This window comes from Camelina sativa, chromosome 5, assembly GCF_030686135.1.
Source record: "Camelina sativa cultivar CO46 ecotype springtype chromosome 5, ASM3068613v1".
In the NCBI taxonomy this organism is placed as follows: domain Eukaryota; kingdom Viridiplantae; phylum Streptophyta; class Magnoliopsida; order Brassicales; family Brassicaceae; genus Camelina; species Camelina sativa.
This window is the reverse complement of record NC_141884.1, coordinates 37,970,342-37,990,675: the sequence shown is the minus strand read 5'-3', so window position 1 is coordinate 37,990,675 and position 20,334 is coordinate 37,970,342. Positions and strand designations below refer to the sequence as shown.

Sequence of the window (20,334 nt, the reverse complement as noted above, 5' to 3'; positions counted from 1 at the left end):
AGACAAAAATATTGTGTACTGGAAGACAAAAAAAACATACGCTAGAAATAAAAGACAAAAAAAACATCTCTGGGTCTTACTCTTATGCTCTGCCACAAATACAAAACCCAAAAAATGCCTGCAAAATTGGATATAGAACATTATTACAAAATCTTCTTTAATTCACGGTGCCCATCCCTTTCTTGCCAGTTGCCACTTGATTTGCTTCCACAAATGCCTCTTTATAAACTAGTAAAATCGAATAGACCAATTAATAGATCAAATGCTATATTCTTTCTTAACAATGTTCTTGGCAATGAAATCATTTTCATCACTACAAATGTTTTTTTCTAGACGCGGTCAGTGCCGGTTTGATTAGGTGGGCGGATAGTGCGACCACCCTGGGTACATAAATTAACGCGGCATATACGTATAAGAAAAGGAGTACAAAAAGAAAAAAATTATAAGTTAAAGAGGCACACAAAAAAAACTTTGTAAGTTAAGGGGACACAAAAAAAAATTTGTAAGCTAAAAAGGGGCACAAAAAAAATTATATGAACTAAAGAGACCCAAAAAAATTTTAGTAAGTTTTTCTATAGGTTAAGGGGCATTTTTTTTTTAGTTTGCCGAGGGACATATAATATGTTTAAGCCGGCACCGGACGCGGTCCATCATTAATCAATGATCTACGAATCATAGTGACAGCTATCTACACCTTAATATAATAGAACAAGCATGCTAGTGGCTATTGTACATCAGTACATGGACAGTTTAAGGCACAATAATTAAAAGCTTCCAAGCCAAAAAAAATTTCTATGACATATAACTACTTAATTGGTTTAAATTATTGAAAAAAAAAATATAAATTGTGCAGCTATTTTTGTGTACTCCTCTATCGTTTTGAAGAACGGAAGAAATAACCAACAAATAAAGTATATCATTCATGTGTTTTTTTTTCCGATCGTATCTAATCCAAGAAAAGAAAACTACCTAAGCTATACTTTCTGAAATCCCAAAAAAAAAAAAATGATTACACCTTTTGTCATATGCGTGTAAATGAATGATGTCATAGGATCACTTCCACAATCATGGTTCATGATTTAGACCCTATCCATCGCCGCAACATCTCGATCATAATCTCGTTCCACGTGTCGACCGGTCCAGGCAGACACCAATGGAGACAATCATTATGAACTCTCTCCGGTACACCGTTCTTGAACGGGAACGGGTACATGTACGGACCAGGATGTCCGTCTGGTCTCAACACCGACATAGCCGTCACGTCCAACGCCTCTAACCTCACCTCCCCCGCGGCCGCTTTAGCTGCTGTAAACTCCTCCATCTCTATTTGCCGCATATCCAAGTCCAAACCTTCTAATTCCTTCCCTTCGTACGGCTCTGTCATGTTACACGCGCCGAGACTATCCCAAGGCCGGCCTTCGAAATGTGACGGCGAGAACGTCGTCAAGATCACCTCACGGCGACTTCCAGCCACCGCTTTCAACGTTGTTCTAATCGCTTTTCTAAACACATCGTAAAACCCTATCTCGGTACAGTTGCTTGTTTCACAAGCATGACATCCCAAAACCGAACCGGACTCGTAATAAACCGCCGGATGCAGAAACCAATGTCCCACTGAGACAACGACAGTATCAATACGTTCTAAATCTTTACCCCATCTCTCATCCACGCGGTCTAGGTGCAATACATTGTGGTCCAAGTTTCCCGATTTCTCCAAACCGGCCACCAAAAACGGGGACCAGTAAACCGAGACCGTGAGGTTGTGAGATTCGAAACGCCATCTTCTGAATTTATTGTCGTCTCCGTTTCTATACACGAGATCAGGGCTAGATACGGTAGAGAGCAAACATAGAAGAGACTCCAGCTGGTTTCTAGCCATGGAGTCACCGATAAAAGCTAGATGCTTGTCTCTCATAAGATCAAGAAACCGGTTCGCGTCAAATCTCGGTATATCGCATTGGTTCGGTTTCCATTTCCAATAAAGATAACCGGAATCAGGTCTACCATGGCGAAAACAGTTTTGACCTTCCTTGATTGTTCCGCAGGTTGAACCATTGTAAAGTGGACCAATCTCGTCTCTAACCCATTTCCCTTGCGTATAATCGCATAAAGATTCATCCTTTACACGATCATAGCTCTCTTGAGTATCTTCTTCTGCAGATTTAGACAACAATTATTAAGTTTAAACCATTGTGTTTGCATATACACGAAGATATTGAATAAGTTCGATGTTACCTTGAGAAGAAGAAGAAGAAGAAGAAGAGAAGGTGGTGACGACAACATGAGCTGAAGAGTCTTGGAGAGAGGTGTCATCAATGGAGGAGAATGGATTATTAAAACAGAGTCGAAACAGAGCTATTGGTATAAAAGCTAAGATTACAAAAACTATGATCTTCCTCTGACTCAGACAGTTCTGTTGCTCTTTCAATCCCATTTCAGGATCATAGAAAACAAATCTTGCTTCTTCTTCTTCTATTTTTTTTTGTTGCTCTGGTTATTTTTGATATGGTCTTCTTGTTTGTTTGTAAGTATATGTCACATCGTTTTTTTGGTGGTTGTTCTTGTTTTATGTGGAAGAGACGAGACGAGTGGTTCAATGGTTTTGGACCATGGAGGCATATTTTACTTAAAATCTTTTTTTATTAATAATTAATCTATCCATGTCAATGTTGTTGTTATGCTATAATTTTCACTTTTTCAGTATTATTCATACAGTTGTAAAATAGGTTCTTTACTTTTTTTTGCGAAAAGAACATTATAAATTATTAGTCTACCGCATATGAATATATGCCAAATTTTAGTTTTGGTTTTTGACACAAGACTCCACTTACTTTTGAGTTATTGTAAGGATTTAAAATCTGGAATTTTGCTATGGTAATTAGTAATTGATATGTTTGTACTTTGTACAATTAAATCTTGGATGTTAGATATATACTACTAAATTGTTAAATAAAGTTTGTGGCTTGTGGTGGAGGAGCAAGTTGCCTTTTGATCAGTGAGTGGCCAGTCTGAAATTGGCCAGAGAGAATCTGATGGCTTTACTCAGAGTAAATGACGAAATTAGCCCTTGGTGCGGTGCCTCGATAGCATTCTTTGTTGGTTGCGAGTGTCAGGGTATAATTGTCAGTGTCCACTGAAAATGGTCCAAGTCAAGATAATATAACAACGTGCCGCGATGAAACTTGATTTAGGTTAATTAAAATATCCTATAATTAAGTGACACGTATAAGCAAGTAATGTAAGATCAAATAAAGACTTATCACTGTTAAGATGAAATTAGTAAAGTATGACACTTGACACAATTTGTTTAAAGAGGTGGTAACTTTTGTACGGCTTCAATGATTTAATGGCACTAGTCAACGCGGGGATTATTTTACCCACTAACATGTAATGATTTTCAATCATTTTACTAGACGGTGAAAATTTCAAGAGGCAGAGCAATAAACCAAAAAAATAGTAATTTGGTAAAGGTTGTTTTGGCCCAACAAATTTATATTCCAAATTCAAAAATAAGATTTCGTTATCATGCATTTTGCATTACCAAATCAATTAAAAATACAAGATTATCATTTTGTAAATATTGGGTTAAATGACATATAGTTTGCATAACGTGAAAAAAAAAAAAAATTGTGGATGAAAAATATTACTTATAAAAATTACTAACTCTTTGTTGGTTTTAAGATTCCAAAACTGAGAGATAAAACTGAGAGAAATCGGCAAAGAGAATAATGTGTATTAAGATTCCAAAAGTATGTTTTTACAAAGGTTAACATAAACCTATTTATATTAAAGGAAAAACTAGGGCTACACCCTTTACAGCCGATCGCATAAGTGATAGGGACAAGGAGATAGGAAAGGCTATTCCCAAGAGTGAAAGCGACCCTTCCTTGTTTCCTTAAGAGAAGCAAAACCCGTGACTCCTCTCTTTCTTCTTCTCTAACGGCTACAAGGAGAATCTCGAACCTTCTCATGGGCCTAATACGACCAGGCCTCCTCACTATTCCATACACTCATAGATGACTCGGCCTTATTGCATAGTTGTACGGACAGCCTCATCATAGTTGTACGGACGAAGATGATCACGGTCAATACTCCCCCTCAAGCTTAGCCAAGTGAAACGACTAAGCTTGGAACCCGTGAAAGATCACCTCATTAAAAACCTTAACATAGAAAACCACATGGGACAAAACTATGTTAAGGGAAAAAGAGTGTGATCTCCACAGGTTAGAGAAGTTTATCAAGGATGTGTGGGATCTACTAGTCCAAGCTTGCTGTAGATATATTCACAAACTTGAGGACTAATAGTCTTGGTAAAGATGTCCGCCAACTGGTCTTTACTCGGAGTGTGGCATGGGAAGACTACACCTTCTTCAATCTTCTCTCGCACTTTGTGACAATCCACCTCAATGTGCTTAGTCCTTTCATAGACGACCGAGTTTGTTGCTATGTGTATCGCTGCCTCATTGTCACAATGCATAGTGATTGGTTGGTCAGACTCCACTCCAAGATCCTTGAGAAGGGCTTTGAGCCATGTGACCTCGGTTGTTAACTTCTTCATAGCCCTATACTCCGACTAGGCACTTGAACAAGATACGACTTTCTGTTTCTTCGACTTCCAGGTTACTAGATTCCCTCCAACAAATGTACAATACCCTGTCGTGGACCTCTTATCCATTGTGTCACCAGCGTAGTCCGCGTCACAGTATCCGACAAGTTCAGTATTATTGTTCTTGCCCATCCAAATGCCTCGGCCCGGACTACTCTTGAGATAACAAAGAATCCTCTCTAGCGTTTGCCAGTCGAAGGGCTTTCATATGTTGACTGACTTGGTTCACCGCATAGCATATATCCGGCCTTGTGATCGTGAGATAGATAAGCTTACCCACCAGCCTACGGTAGCGTCCCACATCGTCATATGGCTCTTGTAACTTGTTAACCGGAGCACCGGGTATTGGCTTCTCCCCCTTTCGCTTGACCTGGTAACCTTCCTCGAGTGGTGTCGACACCGGTTTGGCTCCCATCTTACCTGTCTCATGTAAGAGGTCAAGTGTATACTTCCTTTGAGTAAGAAACAATCCCTCCGGAGAGCGAGAGATTTCTATCCCAAGGAAGTATTTAAGTTCTCCTAAATCTTTAATATCAAAAGTAGAGTGGAGAAGAGCCTTAGTGGCACAAATACCATCCTTATCATCACCGGTGATAATTATGTCGTTGACATAGATGAGAACTACTACCCGGCCACCGTTCGTGCGGAGGGTGAAAAGAGTGTGATCAGCCTTAGATCGTTTGAAACCATTTGTACGAAGTGTAGAACTGAGCTTGTGGTACCACGCCCGCGGAGATTGCTTGAGACCGTAGATCGCCTTATGGAGTCGAAGAACTTTACCCGGAGCAACGATGGCCTCTAAACCCGGTGGAGGATGCATGTAAACTTCCTCGGTCAGCTCCCCCTGAAGAAAGGCACTCTTGACGTCCATTTAACATAGATCCCAATAGAGGTTAGTGGCCAAGGACAAGACTACCCGGACTGTATGGAGTTTGGCGACTGGAGCAAAGGTATTGTGTAATCCAGTCAATAGATTTGAGTAAAGCCTCGTGCCATTAGGCGGGATTTGTAGCGCTCCACCTCGCCAGTACTAAGGTACTTGATAGTGAAAACCCACTTGGAACTGACAGCCTTCTTACCCTTAGGGAGATCCGCCTCGTCCCAAGTCCGGTTCCGGATCATGGCCTTAGTTTCATCGTCCACCGCATCAAGCCATTCCTTATGTTGTTTGGCCTCCTTGTAGGTTTGAGGTACAAAATGCTCATCAAGCTTACCGAGGAAAGCAGCATGGTCCAAGGAAATAAGGTCAAGTGAACATACGGCCTGGATAGGGTGGGCCACAGCCTGGTTGTTGTAATATACCCTCTTCTCTTTCCATGTAGATGGATGAGATCGAATTCGGTTACTTCGCCTAGGTAATGGCTGAGTAGCAAGCTGGTCTGGTTGGTCAGGAAGGTCTTCCCTATCTTCACTGCTTGTCAAGTCATCTTGTGCCAAGGTTGGTTCGATATGAGCTGGTCCGGTAGGAGCTGCCGTTGTTGACGGTACTATGGGTTCAGGAACTTGGTACGATGGTGAACTTTCAGCCTGCCATCTTCTGGTTGACTTGATGATGATGGTAATGGGTTGACACAGGTGGTGTCCTGCTCGCCAAGTGGTGTTGGTTTGGTGATGCCCAGATGGTCAAGAAGGAACCGCATGTTGGCTGCCCGGTCAGAGTTGGGCTGAGATAAGTCTTTTAAACCTTCCCAGTCCTTCTTGTCGTAATAACCTTGTTGTTCAAGAAACTTCACTTCTCTAGAGATTAGTGTGCGGTCGGTGATTGGATCGTAACACTTGTACTCCTTTTAACTTGTTGAGTAGCCTATGAACATACTCCTAGTGCTCTTGGCCTCAAGTTTATTCCTTTGTTCTCCAGGTACTAAAACAAAACAAACACACCCAAACACGCGTAAGTGATCAAGAGAAGGTTTAACTTTGTTTAGTACCTCATAGGGTGATATGTCATTTAAGACTTTTGTTGGTGTCCGATTGATCAAATAACACGCCGTCATGACCGCATCTCTCCAAAACCTCTTAGTGACATTCGAATGAAACATCATTGATCGAGCCACCTCCCTTAAATGTCGATTTTTCCTCTCGGCCACTCCATTTTGTTGAGGCGTGTATGGACAACTGGTCTACTGAAGGATGCCATGCTTAGCTAGGTGCTCTTTAAGTTTGTGGCTTGTATATTCACCTCCATTATCCAATCTTAGTACCTTTATTTTAGCATTAAATTGATTAGTTACATAATTCTGAAAATTTACAAAGGCATCATAGACTCTATCTTTAGAAGGTAACAAGGTGAGCCAAGTATATTTAGACTTTTCATCAATAAAGGTCACAAAATACTTGTTATTGTCCCTAGATAGGCAAGGAGATGTCCACACATCAGAATGTACTAAATCAAAGCAATGTTCATAAATAGTACTTGATTTAGGGAAAATAGACTTACAATGTTTACCAAGAATACAAGACTCACAAGTAGAGTTATCAAAAGAGACATTAGGCAACATTAATTCAAATGCAAGAGAGTGAGGATGACCTAATCTAGCATGCCACACATCACTTAAACTACTATTAAGACTTGAAATAAAAGAAAATGATTTAGAGGGACTTGAAGCTTTCTCTAGGACATAGAGATCTCCTCTAGCATCTCCTTCTCCAAGAACATTTCCACTCTCAATATCCTAAAAATGTACACTATTAGGCCCAAAAATAGCATAACAATTTAAGTCTGTAGTAGCTTTCTTTACCGATAAGAGATTAGAAGTAAATGAGGGCATAAAGAAAGGTTTAGAACTTTTATCAAACAGTTTTAGTTCTCCTATTCCTTTAACCTGTACTCGGTCTCCATTAACAATAATCACATTACCTAGAGCCAGTTTTATGTTGTGTATAAGACTAGGGTTGCTAATCACGTAGTGAGAAGCACCCGAGTCAACTAAAAGAGAAGTACTAGGTTTTGAAGCAAAGAAGGTGGTACCGGAGTCCTTTAGTGCAGCAATGGATTTTATGAGAGCCTCCAGGTCTGACTTTCTCACCAGGTCTCCAAGAGAAGCCGCCATGACCGTGGCTGTTGCGCCTCCTTGGTTCGCTGCTCCGGTGCCTTGACTGCTCGATCTTTCTTGCGAGAGATTGGCCTTGAACTTCGCCGGCTTGAGGTGTGGGTGAAGAATCCAACACTTGTCTTTCAGGTGGCCCCTCTTCTTGCAATGGTCGCATACCATCGTTTTCCGGTCCTCATGCTTGTACACCCCCTTATTGGCTGTAGCCAAGTCCTCCTTACCGCTAAACAAGCCTAGCGACCCTTGCTCTTTTTGAACTTGAGAACACACATCCTCAAGGGTAGGGAGCTTATCACCACAGAGGATATGCTTGATAAGGTTGTCGAACGCCGGATTCAGAGTGAGAAGAAGGCCAAAGACCTTGTCTTGTTCCTTTCTTTCGTTGAGAATGGCCGGATCGATTGTGTTTGGTCGAAGCATTTCTAGTTCGGCCCAAAGAGACCTAAACTTGCCGAAGTGCTTTGTGAACTCCAAGTCTTCTTGGTGAAGACAGTTGATGGCCTTGACTTCAAACACACAGGTCAAGTTGGTCACATTTCCGTACACATTCGCAAGTGTCTCCCACAACTCCTTGGCCGTCTTACAATATGAGTATGCCTCAAGGATTGGTGCATCAGGCGAATTCTGAAGAATGGCAAGCACGGTCTGATATTCTTGGAACTATTTGACTTCCTTCTCGAGTTCAGCCTCCTTGTCTTCTTCTTTTCCTTCTTTACCGTCGTCCTTGGTGGCTTTCTTGGGGAGTTGGTCTGTCTCAACGTGGATCCATAGTCCCCAGCCACTCAGCGCGGTCTTTGTGGTTCTTTTCCACAACAAATAGTTGGCCCCTTTTAAGACCACCGGAAGAACAATAGGTTTGGTAGTGTCCATGAGCAAGATTTGCGATAGAGAGAGAAAAAGAACTGAGAATATCGAGTAGCGAGTATAGAACAAGAGTATAACGAGAATCGAGAGTAAGATTGAAGAAATGAGAGTATAAAGAAAAACAAGAGTAGGTTTAGAGAATCATAGATCGAAAAACATGCTCTGATACCATGTTGGTTTGAGGCGGAAGAGATAAAACTGAGAGAAATCGGCAAAGAGAATAATGTGTATTGAGATTCCAAAAATATGTCTTTACAAAGGTTAACATAAGACCTATTTATATTAAAGGGAAAACTAGGGCTACACCCTTTACAGCCGATCGCATAAGTGATAGGAACAAGGAGAGAGGGAAGATTATTCCCAAGAGTGAAAGCGACCCTTCCTTGTTTCCTTAAGAGAAGCAAAACCCGTCACTCCTCTCTTTCTTCTTCTCTAACGACTACAAGGAGAATCTCGAACCTTCTCATGGGCCTAATACGACCAGGCCTCCTCACTACACTCATAGATGACTCGGCCTTATCGTATAGTTGTACGAACGGTCTCACCATAGTTGTACGGACGAAGATGATCACGGTCAATACTCTTCTTGAAATTTAAATCCGTAAACCAAGACTTTGTAAGATAATAATTGTCCACCACATCATAATTAATAGCTGTTAAATGATAATATATGGAGTGGAAACAAACATTATAATGTGAAAACCCATGTGCAAGATGGACGACTCAAAAAACATGTGATCAAAGATGTGCTCTAGGAGAGGCTTGCAATGAGTGGTTCGACTTGTTGTCTTCATCCCCGTTAACCTCGGTCCATCCCATTCTTCCATGTGCCCTCCTCTTTGCGACCATTTATAATTGTTAGCCAAACCAGTCATCTTTGTGTAATAAACTCTAGAAAAAAAAAAACATTGTCGGTCTTAAGATTAGAAAATAAAACCATTTTAATAATTGAATAAATCATCATGGAATGGAATTGGAGGAATAGGGTTTAATTTTGTTTAACATCGATTTCAAACATAATTATCTAATATTATTGTTTTAAATAACGAAATTATCATAGATTTTTTAGGTTTTAACCCGACCCATGATTATCCAAAACAAAAATAAAAACAAAAAAGTTTGGAAAATAACTAAAACCTTACAAACAAATATATCATCGATTTTTACAAAGTTTAGAATTAAGTTTAAGTTTACAAAGTTTAACACTACACCCGTTCACCAAAAAAAAAAGTTTAACACTACACCCTTTATGTGAAACAATTATTTGCCAAAGAAAGATCATCTTATAGACATTAATATGTGACTTAAACACTAACACGAAAGTGTGGTTAAATATATTTAAATAAATATAGTAATTTTACCCTATTTTTTTATCAATACAATCTAGTAAAGATTTAGAACCAACATTCAAGACTGACACTGAAGATTTGAAAAATTAAAAAGTAGTGACAGGTGATAATGGTGATGTTGATGTAGTAGCTCACCAGCTTCCCATTTCCCTTTTGACAAAAAATAACAATGATTAGTTTAATTTATGCCACATGGACCACTTCATCTTCATCTTATACAATATTTAGCATAACCATCTTATTAAGGAACTAAAATTCAATTCTACAAAATATAATAATATCTTCTGAGAATAGTAGAAATTTTCATTTAATTCAGAAAAAACACATACCGTAGTAGTCTAGTATACAAAACTCTATCAATGTGAAGTGGTCTAAAAGTTAACTTTAGCTAGAAAAAGTAATTGGGCCATTCGATCTATTAGGCCCGGTAATAGGTCAAATAGTAATGATCCAAGGCAAGTTGTATATGGGCTTATAAAGTTGAGTGCAGAGGCCCGTTTACGGTTATAGTTTGTTATTGTCCATTTAACGTGAAGCCAAAGATATTTTTCAACCGTCACATTTCAAAAACCGCGATTTTAGAAACCGCCGGAGTGAGTTCGTTCGCCGCCATGAAAACAGCAAAAGCTACGGTGGCTAAAGACGACGGTGGAAGAGAAGGCGAGAAATTCGCGTTGGGGAAGGTATACGCTGTCAAGTTGACCACCGGAGACGAGTTCAATGGAATCGTCTTGGCATATGATTCTGTTCCCAACTTCGCCATCTTCGATATCCTTTTTTTTTTCCGAAATCAGTACTCGAATCTCGTAGTATTCTTCTTTTGTTTGGAATTTTGCGGTTTCCTTGACGGATTTAGTGATTTACAAGAAGGAACGAAGCCTAAACCTCTCGATTCGAAGACCTTACGGATGGTGAATGCGAATTACATAACCGAGCTGAAGAATCTGGGGAGAGTTAAGGATCCGCTAGCTAAGAAGCCTTTGGCTAATCTTGATGAACTCATAAAGAAAGAAGTTAATGGCATTAGGTGATAACTGTTGCGCAATTTTGTTGTGAAAAAATCTCTATGATTGTTTCGAAATTTTGCTCTGATTTTGATAATGTGTTATGCAGAGACGTCGAGAGAATTGGTGTTGGTGTTACCGCAGAGGCGCAGATGATCTTTGACGCGATTACTAAGACGTAAGGATCTTTTTGGTTCTTTATATTGAGTTGATGATGATTACAATCGAACCTATGTTATGGTTTTAGGCTAGTTCTTGTGTGATGAAGTTCTTGGTTTAGCCTGGATTGGTTAAAGTTTTCTTGCTACTGTTTGATTGTTAAGCAGCTTTTGCTTCTGTTTCTGGTTGCAACGAGGTCTAGATCAGATGCATTCTTATATACAGAAACTTTGAATTCTTTAGTTTCTGAATCTGGAGTCAATTTAGTGTTTGTATTGTTCTTGGTTTCCAGAGGATGCAAGCTTTTTGAGACTATATATTAGCTCTATGGTCGAACGTGTCTTTAGTCTTGCTTAAGTTCTTGCTGCCTGTAAATCATGAACTAATCTCAGATGTTTACTGGAGTTGTCAATTGTCATTCTTGTTATGGCATTGCGTTTTTATTGCTTGTGGTTTCAGAAGATGCAAGCTTTTTCTGGGATTATATATTTGTTCTACTATGAGTCGACGACTTTATCTTTAGCCTTGCTTCAGTTGTTTTAGCTATCAAGTCAGACGTCTTTACTAGTGAATTTTCTTATGTTGGACTACTTGTCATGACACTTCTGAAATAACAAAATGTGATTATGTAGTATAATTTCCAAAGAAAGTAAGTAGGTAGTTTTTGCTACCGTTGTGTGAGTTTGCTTATAATGAATGTGACATGGTATTAGGCTACTTATGTTGTGTAGGTTTCTTCATTTAGCGGTTAAGAACTGGTTGTGACAAATGGATGTCTGCTTATATGCTGATATTCATTCTATTGATTTTGCGACATGTACTCTTTTTGATGGAATGTTATGGGATGCTGCATTCTCCAGGCTTCCTGCGCGTTGGGATAACAAAAACATTCTGGTAATGAGAGAAGTGTTGGTTCGTAGCCCTTATGATTCTGATTCTGTCTTTGGAGGAACCCGTGCTGCCAATGATCAAGTAAAGAATGTGGTAAGTGTCAATACCAAAGTAATAAATGTAATATATGCGTTCTCATGTGATATTAATAGAGTTTTGTGTCACAGCTGAAGCACGTGAGAAAGAAGTTGCAACTCGGTGGTGACGCATGAAGGCTGTTGAAGGATTTGTTCAATGAAACTCAGCAAAAAAGTAAGTCGCTACTATCCCGAGAAGTACCTAGACCTGATGCCATGTGTAAATTCGCTTCACGGTAAGAAGATTAGAGATTTTTTTCTGTTGCTGAGTTTGAATTGTGATGTTGACAAGAACACAGAGAGTGTCAGTGTTTTCTTCTGTATATCAAATCTGAACCAAAACAATAACTCACTGATAAAAAGTTCAACACACACATTTCTTTTGTTGAACTCATCTGAAATGAAGGCTGTGATGGAATTTGGATGGCTTGAACTAGTTTAAGACTTAGGATAGTGAATCTTGCAGATCAAGAACTTAAAGACGTTGATCCAAGTCCATGGACTTAAACAAATGGTTTTTTACCCTTTCACAAATCCTAGCCCAATCACAACTATGCCTTATTGAGTCTTAGTAAACATGGTGAATAGAGGATTGAATAATTAAGTTAGGACGTGGATTCAATGTATTGATATGGCTCCTACAGAGTCACATTCGCAAGCTTCTTTAACGTCAAATCTAAAAGAGTGTTACATTCCTTTTTGTCTTTCTTTAGCTAAAACCACCTTTCGTCTCTCTAATCCGCTTTTGCTTTCGCCCCATGAAAAATAAAAATGCCTTTCGCTTTCAACTTTATACTTTCTCATCCCTTTGCTGAAATCTCTGTAAAAAAAATAATTTCAATCTGAAAAAATGAAACTTACAATCTTACTTTATTGCTTTCAGTCACTGTGCTCAATGCTATTTGCTTTTCTTTTATGCTCATTTCCTTTCTCTCACGTTCATCCTCCTTTTCCCGATACACTCTTTACATTAATCGAAACGAATCAAAACTATATTCTAACTCTGGTTCGAGTCACACGTGTGTGCGAGTATCCTTGAAATAACATGAATAGGTCGGATTAGGTGAAGAGTGTTTTGATGATGAAACAAAGGACTTTGGTAAGGAGGAGACGTCGTTGTTGTCCACTAGAGAAATGAAAGTGCAACAGTGACTAAATCTTGGTTTGTGACCATAAACAACAAAAAGCAAACCCACGAAAAATTTCTAAAGTAAACAACAAATGAGAGACGCTCCCTCGAGAAACTACTAAGTTCACTCACTCTCTCACGCCCCTACGGGTCGGGCCATGCCACCATTGTATTCTTCTTCTCTCTTTCTTTTTCTATTTTAATGATTCCCTTCTCTAAAAATATCGTCTCATCACTTTTATATTTCTTTCTACTTTTCAAGCATCCAAAGTTTGATAATTTTAATGAATATATAGTGTATCTTCTTCTCTAAAGAGACTAAAGGTAAAGAAAGAATCCATGTGCAAACTTTGTTTCTACATGTTCTAGCATATATTCCCTCTTAATTTCCTTTTTTTCTTTTGCTTCACTTTAAGAATAAGTGTAAAACTATGCTTTTGTATGTGCTTAAAGCTCATTACGTACTTGATTAATGATTAGTAGTACTCGGACAGGTAATTAAGTTGCATATAACGTTTTAACATAAATGTAGAGTATAATGAAGACATTATTATCGGAATACTAGGTAGATATGAAATAGGATCGGGTTGGTTATATTTATATATGTATGTACGTAAGTTATTTTGAAAAACCTACTCCTAGGATTCTTCACCTTTTAACACTAGTTGAGAATAAAGCGAAGTCTTTCTGATTTTATTCCTACTCACATCAACATGATCTACATGCGCCTATATACACAATACATACTCACCTACATGTGTATGTAATGTGATACTGATAAATCCATTTTTCTATAAGCTATAATGAATGCAAATACTATAACATAATTTCATTATTTTTTGTCTCTATCCATTCCCATCAGATGTCATTATCCATTTTCAATAAGAAAAATGTATGCTTGATATTTTAAGGGGGTTTAGAATTTAGATATTCATGCGATAATTAAAAGGTACGCAATTAATGGCAAACGCGTGTACCAAAATAAGTGTAACAAGACAAGGATTAGTTAAGATAGTAATTAAAAGATGAATGTCTTTATACGCTGGATATATAAGCTTCGTCCCTTTTGTGTCCCAGAGTGTCCTAATCAAAACCGGAAAGAGGATTAAAGTAATTAAAAAGTTTAATAAACAATGATGGATGTAATCCCGATGATTGATATGTCCAAATGCGTGGGCTGCTAATTATTTATTTATAATTAGCAGTTGCTAATCACCTAACCATCCATAGTCTCTCTTTTTCTTTTGCTTCATGTTTAGATTAAATAGTAGTGGGTGAAGTGAAGCTTCTATTCTTTATTTCTTTCTTCTATATATAAAGCTGTTTTTGTATAGTTTTTTTTGTACGTATTTATTTATAAGTCCATCTGGTTCAGTCTCAGGTTGTCATATCATATTGATGCTCTTACAACAAACATACCATTTATATTCATAATTCATGTGTCATGAATTTTTTATAAATCATGCCAACTTTTTTGTAAAAGAAAAGGAAAAGCTAATAGTAAATACTGATGACAAGTACGGGAGTAAAAAGCAAGTAAGTAACACATTTCCTTACGTACATTTGAGTGCAACAGTTTCAAAATCTGGTAACAGTGTATGTCAATATCAGTGTATGGTTGAAAAATGGGAAAAGTGATGTAAACTAAAATAATATATATAAACAGAGAAGAGGAGCGTCATGAAGATATAAAAAGTAGATTACGTTGTAACACCCGATAGATCATAGATAAGTAAGGAAGTGATGAGATTTAGTGTAAAGCATATATGAGACGCGTGATTAGTTCATTGGAGAACGATCATATAATGTCGTTGTCTCGTTGATTTAAAATAAATAAGTCACGTTATATACAATGTTAAACTAATTAATTAGAATTAAGTGGATGAAGACATTTTTCTCGACGTGGGGTTCACCTCTGTCGGCACAAACTCAAACAAACTAACTTAGTTTAGTTATAAGACTAATAAAACACACTTTCATGAATGTTTTATTTATTTTCTTTCACTTCTTATTCCCCTTTTACTTGTAGAATCGTGTGCGCACATGTGTATACGTGGATAGTCAAAGATATGGGTATTTTGAGGGGCTGATGTTTGAGGGGTTCGAGAGAGAGATAGAACGGTGTAGCTACGTTATGGTTTTGTGGTGTGAGACCACTTTCTCTGACATGAAGACAGATCAACCTCACATGTATTCTACTGCTCCTATTAATTGTTTGTTCCTCTTTTTTACTAAAACCAAAGGAAGAAATAAATCTACGTGACATGAAACCACTTCTTTTGTGTGTTTTTTTTTTTACTGCTAGCTGTTTTTTTTGTCACTAAACATTATTTTTTTCTTTGGTCTTAAAATGAAAATACATTTTTATCTTTTTGTCTTTATACGTTCGTCGTATAATAAAACACATACTCGATCCACAACTCACATGTTCACATGTTTTGTGCCCCCCACAGGCCACACCAAAAGTCAGATCCTCACCACTCGTATTATCTATCCTCTCTCACGTCTATTAACCTTGTCCACGACCATTGTTATAATGGAAAACAATTATATATAAAAATTAATCTTTTAGAAACCAATTAAAAGAAAAACACATACATACACACGTGAAACCTTACACGCATGCATACGTTACGAAAACGCACCGTGGCAACACTCATTTGGAGTCCACGGCATACGTATAAAAATCAAAACCACAAAATTTCCCGCCAAAAATAAAAGATTTGAAGAGAAAAAAAAACAAACACGTGAGACACACGCCTCCGGCACGTGAAGTCGCACACAAACGAATCAAAAATCTTAAAATCCAAAAAAAAAAAACACAAATATATACTCACAACTTGATTTTTTTTTTTAGCTGATGAGGATTGAAGCTGAGGTGAGGGGGTCCATAAACTGCTGCGATCCATTAAGACAAAGAGCTCTCCACTCAAAATCTTTTAGCAAACGCTCCCCCCTGTCTTATCCATCAGTACATGTTCTGCGACGGACTCTAATGCAAATGCTCCCTCTCTCTCACACGCACACACACTCACACTCACTCACATGATCATTTTTCTTCTCTTACACGTGTGGTCTACACTCACTCATTTGCTTTTCTTGGGAATCTGCAAATGCCATTAATGATGAGCTTTGTCTCTCCCATCCAACCAACCAACCAACCAACCAACCCCCCAAAACCCAATTTACTTACCCTTTCCATAAAAGTTGTAACCAAAACTATTTCATTAACTCTTATTCTTTCCCCTTGGATGGAAACACTCTAAAATTACTTCAACTCACCCAATTAAACACTTTTACTTTAACTTCTTAGAATCTTCTCTCCATCACTCCCTTATTATTTATGTACTTGTTATAAAAAAAAAAATATACTCTACTTGACCATAAGAGGTTTTTTTTTTCTTTCTAGGTTTTTTTTCTTTACTCCCCCACACGTTTTAATTAGAGGTTTGATTTTTCATCACCTACCCAAGTATAGCCACTTAGTTTTCTCCTTTTACAAGGAGAAGAAGATGATGAGAAAGAGGATTCATCACTTGGCCTTGTTAACGTCGACGATGCCCTTACACTCACTCGAAGCTTTGCTATCACTTTTGGTGTGTTTAACCGGTCATTCTCTATCGCCATCGCTTTCATCAGCCTATAACATCTCACAATCTTCTCCTGCAAAGTCACATATAAAAAAAAAAAAAAAAAACACATTAGAAAGTTTGATACTTGCCCTATTCCATCCAAATATGATATAACAATATCCCTACGTACTTTGCTCAATCCGTCACACCAAGTCTCAGGGCTCTCGTGGGGATTCACAACAGAGGATAGAGAAGGGAGCTCGTTGGCTACACAAAGAATCGCAGCTGCGGCTATACTCGATGGCCAGTACTCAAGAAAGCTAGCTTCTGTACTTAACATTGTTGTAATTTGTTAGAAACCAACCCAATTAATGTGTGACATTATGTTAGTCACCATACAACATATATAGGTCACGTTACCTTTGATGTTGGAGAGTATAATCTCAGTGGCATGGGAAATAAAGAACCCGAGAAAGGTTCCTGAAGGATCGATCTTGTAAGCAAAGAAGCTGAGGAAATCAAAGGGTGTAACGGATCTTAGTCTCCAATCTAACACACTCAGAACAAGAAGTTCCATTCTCTTTATCGTTTTTGCTTCAAATATATACTTCACTCCTGCAACCTACATTTACATATATATGAATTAAAATATACCTTAAAAACAGAGCAAAATTTCAGAGTATTAAAGAAAACAAAAATATATATAAGAATTTACCTGAAAATCAAAAAGACAAGGAACGAGAACTTCCTCCATCTTAGCAGCTAAAGACAAGCATGCCACAGCTAAAAGTTGCATTGGCCAACCACTCGTTTCCTATTTTTTTTACAGAAATTAAAGCTGATTACTAATAATCATCATAATGAACTCAATATATTATATAATATAGTAGAGGAGCGTTTTAATTAACACTATGATTATAAAGTTTTCAATAAAGCCTGTATATGAAGTGGAAAGTTTACTGCAAAAGTATACTATTATTATGTAAACGTCAATGTTAAATATAAAAAAAATACAAAAAGAAAAAAAAAAAACACCCCGCTCCTGTTTTATCACTTACTACGTACATTCCAAATATCTCATTCACGTTTAAATTAGTGTTCTAAGTAAAAAAAGAATATTTCCCTAATTAATTTTTCAATCTTCCAATCGTTTTCATTTCTTTCTGAAGAAAAAAGTCAATAAAAAATTTGATCCATAACCAAAAAAAAAAGTGAAAACAATGACGTTTTTTGTTTTTTTTTTTTTGTTTGGTTATTATTTGTCATATCAATATGAATAAAAAACAGAGCATATATTAACTTAACGTTGACGTTTTAAAGAAATAAAACTTACCGGTAATCGACGAGCGTATAAAAACCGGTCCATGTAGTTAACGGCGAGGTACGCCGTTAAAGGCTGAAACTTATAATACGCTTGTACCTGTAACCAAACAGCAGACACACAGTCAGATAAAACCACCTCTGCATGTAAACGACTCGATCGGCACCGTTATTCGCGATAAGGATAACGAAAACGTTTTAAAAAAAAAGAAAAAGAAAAAAAAGTGTAAAAAGGTTCTGTCTCGCCTTGAGAATCCAAGCGACGGAGTCTTCTCTAGCGGAAGCATCGAGAGATCGAGATTGGAACCTAGAGAGATAATCATGTCCTGGAACAAAGTGACGCTCGTCTTCTATAAAACAAGCGATGGAATCATCCGGCCACGAATCAGCTTCGGAAGACGAGGAATCAACCGTCGATTCGCCTGAAAACACACCGGAATCTTCTCCGCATAACAAATCCATATCGTTAGAGTCTTTATAGAAGGAAACAGACATGAGTACACAATCGTCCAGAGAAGACGGTGATGGCTTCTCATTCTGATTTCTCCATAACCAAACCGGAGAACAAAAAAAAAGAGGATGAGATCTAGAAGATGAAGAGAGAAAGGTGTGAAATGAGAAATTTTGAAATATTGTGTTTTGTGTGTGTGTGGAGAGCAGAGAAGAGTGAAGAAAGGTTTTTAACATATTCATTTTGTTTGGATGTATAAATAAACACCACCAAGCAGAGCTGAGTGTTTTCTTTTTTTTTTTAAATAAAATAAAAATAAAAGTGTTTTGTTGTTGGAAATGAAACAGAGACGGTTACCGTTTCCGTTATGCCCCGAGGAAACGGGGACTGTTCGACGAATCGAGACGGGGCGGGGATGGTTCGTTCATTTGGGTTTTGAGTTGTTTGTGTTTGTGACTAACATGCGCTAAAGCAAAACGCGTAGGTTAGAAATAAGCAGTAGGTATTACGTAATACGTGGCAGGTTAAGACGTTGCATGAGTGAGTGTACAGATAAAATTGTACGTTTTGTTTGCATTATTACTCGTGAAGAGAGAAGGGGGAGGGCTTTAGTATTTTGTTTTTTTTGAAATAATAAAGGTGACGTTGGAGTGTATTAGTATTAATTAGTGATTAGCTTAATGGGCCTGAGTAATGAAACCGTGGGTTTGTTAGTTTGGACCATTTTGTTGGTCGGTTAAGGAGAAACATTTTCACGTATTTCAGAGATTTTAGTGAAAAACATGACTATGTTCTTGAATTAACCATACGACAAAGGGAAGAAGAGTCGAAACCCATCGGAGGCGTCGACAGCCACTGGGGACTGGGGAGTGAAATCTCTCCGGTCAAGTATGTAAAGATTGGTTTTATCTAAATTATCTTTGATTTCTAAATCAGAAGTTTGATTAAGATTGGTAGATTAGATTAAGAGAAACAGTGGTGTGGAGCGTGTGGGAAAGAGTAGTGGAAGTCATTTTCGTACAACATTAGATTTCTTCACGTTCCTTTTCGTATCAATATGTCATATATATATAGAGTTAGTAAAGTATTTTTGGTCCCTTAATGGTTGAATTATCAATTATGCCATAAAAGTGTTAAATCATTGGCCCGTTTTTAATCACTGCCGTAGTTACTTTCTTATAATTATACACGTGTTCATACTCTTAATATTTGTTTTGCGCTTTGTATTTAGATTATAGACAAAATTTGGGATAAGATCTCGGTTTGTCATGATGATTATAGTTCCATCTCGAGATATTTAAGTAGAAACAAATGATAGTTGCAATGTATATATATCCAACCAATGGGGGTACTTTTTAATTGTGGAACAAAAAAAAGAAGAAGATGCTTATTAATATCTTCGGCAGAAACCATCTTCATTATTTAGGTAGACCAACTCGTTTCTACTTACAAAACTAACATTTTATATTTGCATTCACATTTACAGTTACATACTTACATTACATGTAACATTTTTATCATGCAGTATATGTTTATTTATATTACCCATTAATGAAGCCAAGAAAATTTAAATTTGAAAGGAGGGAAAATATGCACCTCCCAACCTACAACAATTTATCAGACTGACATTACATTCTCGTGGTAGGGTTCGTCATTTTTTTGTTAATAAGACGATTCATGGGGAGCTATTTGCCTTATAGTCACCTTATAGTCAAAGGTCGTTGTTGAGTGGTTATTCAGATCTAAGTATATGGTACGTGATATCACTAGACATGATCTTTATATATACTACTACATATCATCGTCACATTAATTGATACTTGTTAAGAAATGTTTTTTTCTTCTTCCTGTAGCGTAGTCAA

The 20,334-nt window shown here is 37.6% G+C and overlaps 4 protein-coding genes across 6 annotated transcripts; 1 reads left to right on the top strand and 3 right to left on the bottom strand.

Moving 5' to 3' along the window:
• Positions 1-896: 896 nt before the first annotated feature.
• LOC104788115 (xyloglucan O-acetyltransferase 1) lies at positions 897-2,634 on the bottom strand. Its single transcript, XM_010513801.3, has 2 exons — positions 2,236-2,634; positions 897-2,154 (listed from the first exon to the last, which is right to left on the bottom strand). Exons 1-2 carry the CDS (start codon positions 2,432-2,434, stop codon positions 1,073-1,075), a joined length of 1,281 nt encoding a protein of 426 aa, XP_010512103.1. The 5' UTR covers positions 2,435-2,634; the 3' UTR covers positions 897-1,072.
• A 2,938-nt stretch (positions 2,635-5,572) lies between these two features.
• On the bottom strand, positions 5,573-9,068 carry LOC147944882 (uncharacterized). Its single transcript, XM_087512756.1, has 3 exons — positions 9,018-9,068; positions 7,575-8,280; positions 5,573-6,189 (listed from the first exon to the last, which is right to left on the bottom strand). The coding sequence occupies exons 1-3, from the start codon at positions 9,066-9,068 to the stop codon at positions 5,573-5,575; spliced, it is 1,374 nt and encodes a 457-aa protein (XP_087368882.1).
• A 1,299-nt stretch (positions 9,069-10,367) lies between these two features.
• Positions 10,368-12,418, top strand: LOC104788113 (uncharacterized). Of its 2 annotated transcripts, XM_010513800.3 has the most exons (5): positions 10,368-10,637; positions 10,734-10,896; positions 10,983-11,051; positions 11,893-12,016; positions 12,091-12,418. In XM_010513800.3, the coding sequence occupies exons 1-5, from the start codon at positions 10,481-10,483 to the stop codon at positions 12,133-12,135; spliced, it is 558 nt and encodes a 185-aa protein (XP_010512102.1). In that variant the 5' UTR covers positions 10,368-10,480; the 3' UTR covers positions 12,136-12,418. The 2 variants fall into 2 exon arrangements, with proteins under 2 accessions (XP_010512102.1, XP_010512101.1); XM_010513799.3 differs by having other exon boundaries at positions 10,409-10,896.
• Positions 12,419-15,681: 3,263 nt separating this feature from the next.
• CYCD1;1 (CYCLIN D1;1) lies at positions 15,682-18,878 on the bottom strand. Of its 2 annotated transcripts, XM_010513798.3 has the most exons (7): positions 18,268-18,878; positions 18,035-18,121; positions 17,417-17,515; positions 17,122-17,323; positions 16,892-17,028; positions 16,598-16,792; positions 15,682-16,236 (listed from the first exon to the last, which is right to left on the bottom strand). In XM_010513798.3, the coding sequence occupies exons 1-7, from the start codon at positions 18,712-18,714 to the stop codon at positions 16,216-16,218; spliced, it is 1,188 nt and encodes a 395-aa protein (XP_010512100.1). In that variant the 5' UTR covers positions 18,715-18,878; the 3' UTR covers positions 15,682-16,215. The 2 variants fall into 2 exon arrangements, with proteins under 2 accessions (XP_010512100.1, XP_010512099.2); XM_010513797.3 differs by lacking the exon at positions 15,682-16,236 and having other exon boundaries at positions 16,521-16,792; positions 18,268-18,701.
• Positions 18,879-20,334: the final 1,456 nt, after the last annotated feature.

Coding starts and splice junctions, on each gene's coding strand:
- LOC104788115 (XM_010513801.3), bottom strand. CDS start 2,434: ATGGGATTGAAAGAGCAACAGAACTGTCTGAGTCAGAGGAAGATCATA. Junction 2,155..2,235: donor TTCTTCTTCTTCTTCTCAAG/GTAACATCGAAC, acceptor CTAAATCTGCAG/AAGAAGATACTCAAGAGAGC.
- LOC104788113 (XM_010513799.3), top strand. CDS start 10,481: ATGAAAACAGCAAAAGCTACGGTGGCTAAAGACGACGGTGGAAGAGAA. Junction 10,897..10,982: donor AAAGAAGTTAATGGCATTAG/GTGATAACTGTT, acceptor TGTGTTATGCAG/AGACGTCGAGAGAATTGGTG. Junction 11,052..11,892: donor TTTGACGCGATTACTAAGAC/GTAAGGATCTTT, acceptor TGCATTCTCCAG/GCTTCCTGCGCGTTGGGATA.
- LOC147944882 (XM_087512756.1), bottom strand. CDS start 9,068: ATGGTGAGACCGTTCGTACAACTATACGATAAGGCCGAGTCATCTATG. Junction 8,281..9,017: donor AGGCCGAGTCATCTATGAGT/GTAGTGAGGAGG, acceptor GCCATTCTTCAG/AATTCGCCTGATGCACCAAT. Junction 6,190..7,574: donor TGCTGCACTAAAGGACTCCG/GTACCACCTTCT, acceptor CTTGGCGAGCAG/GACACCACCTGTGTCAACCC.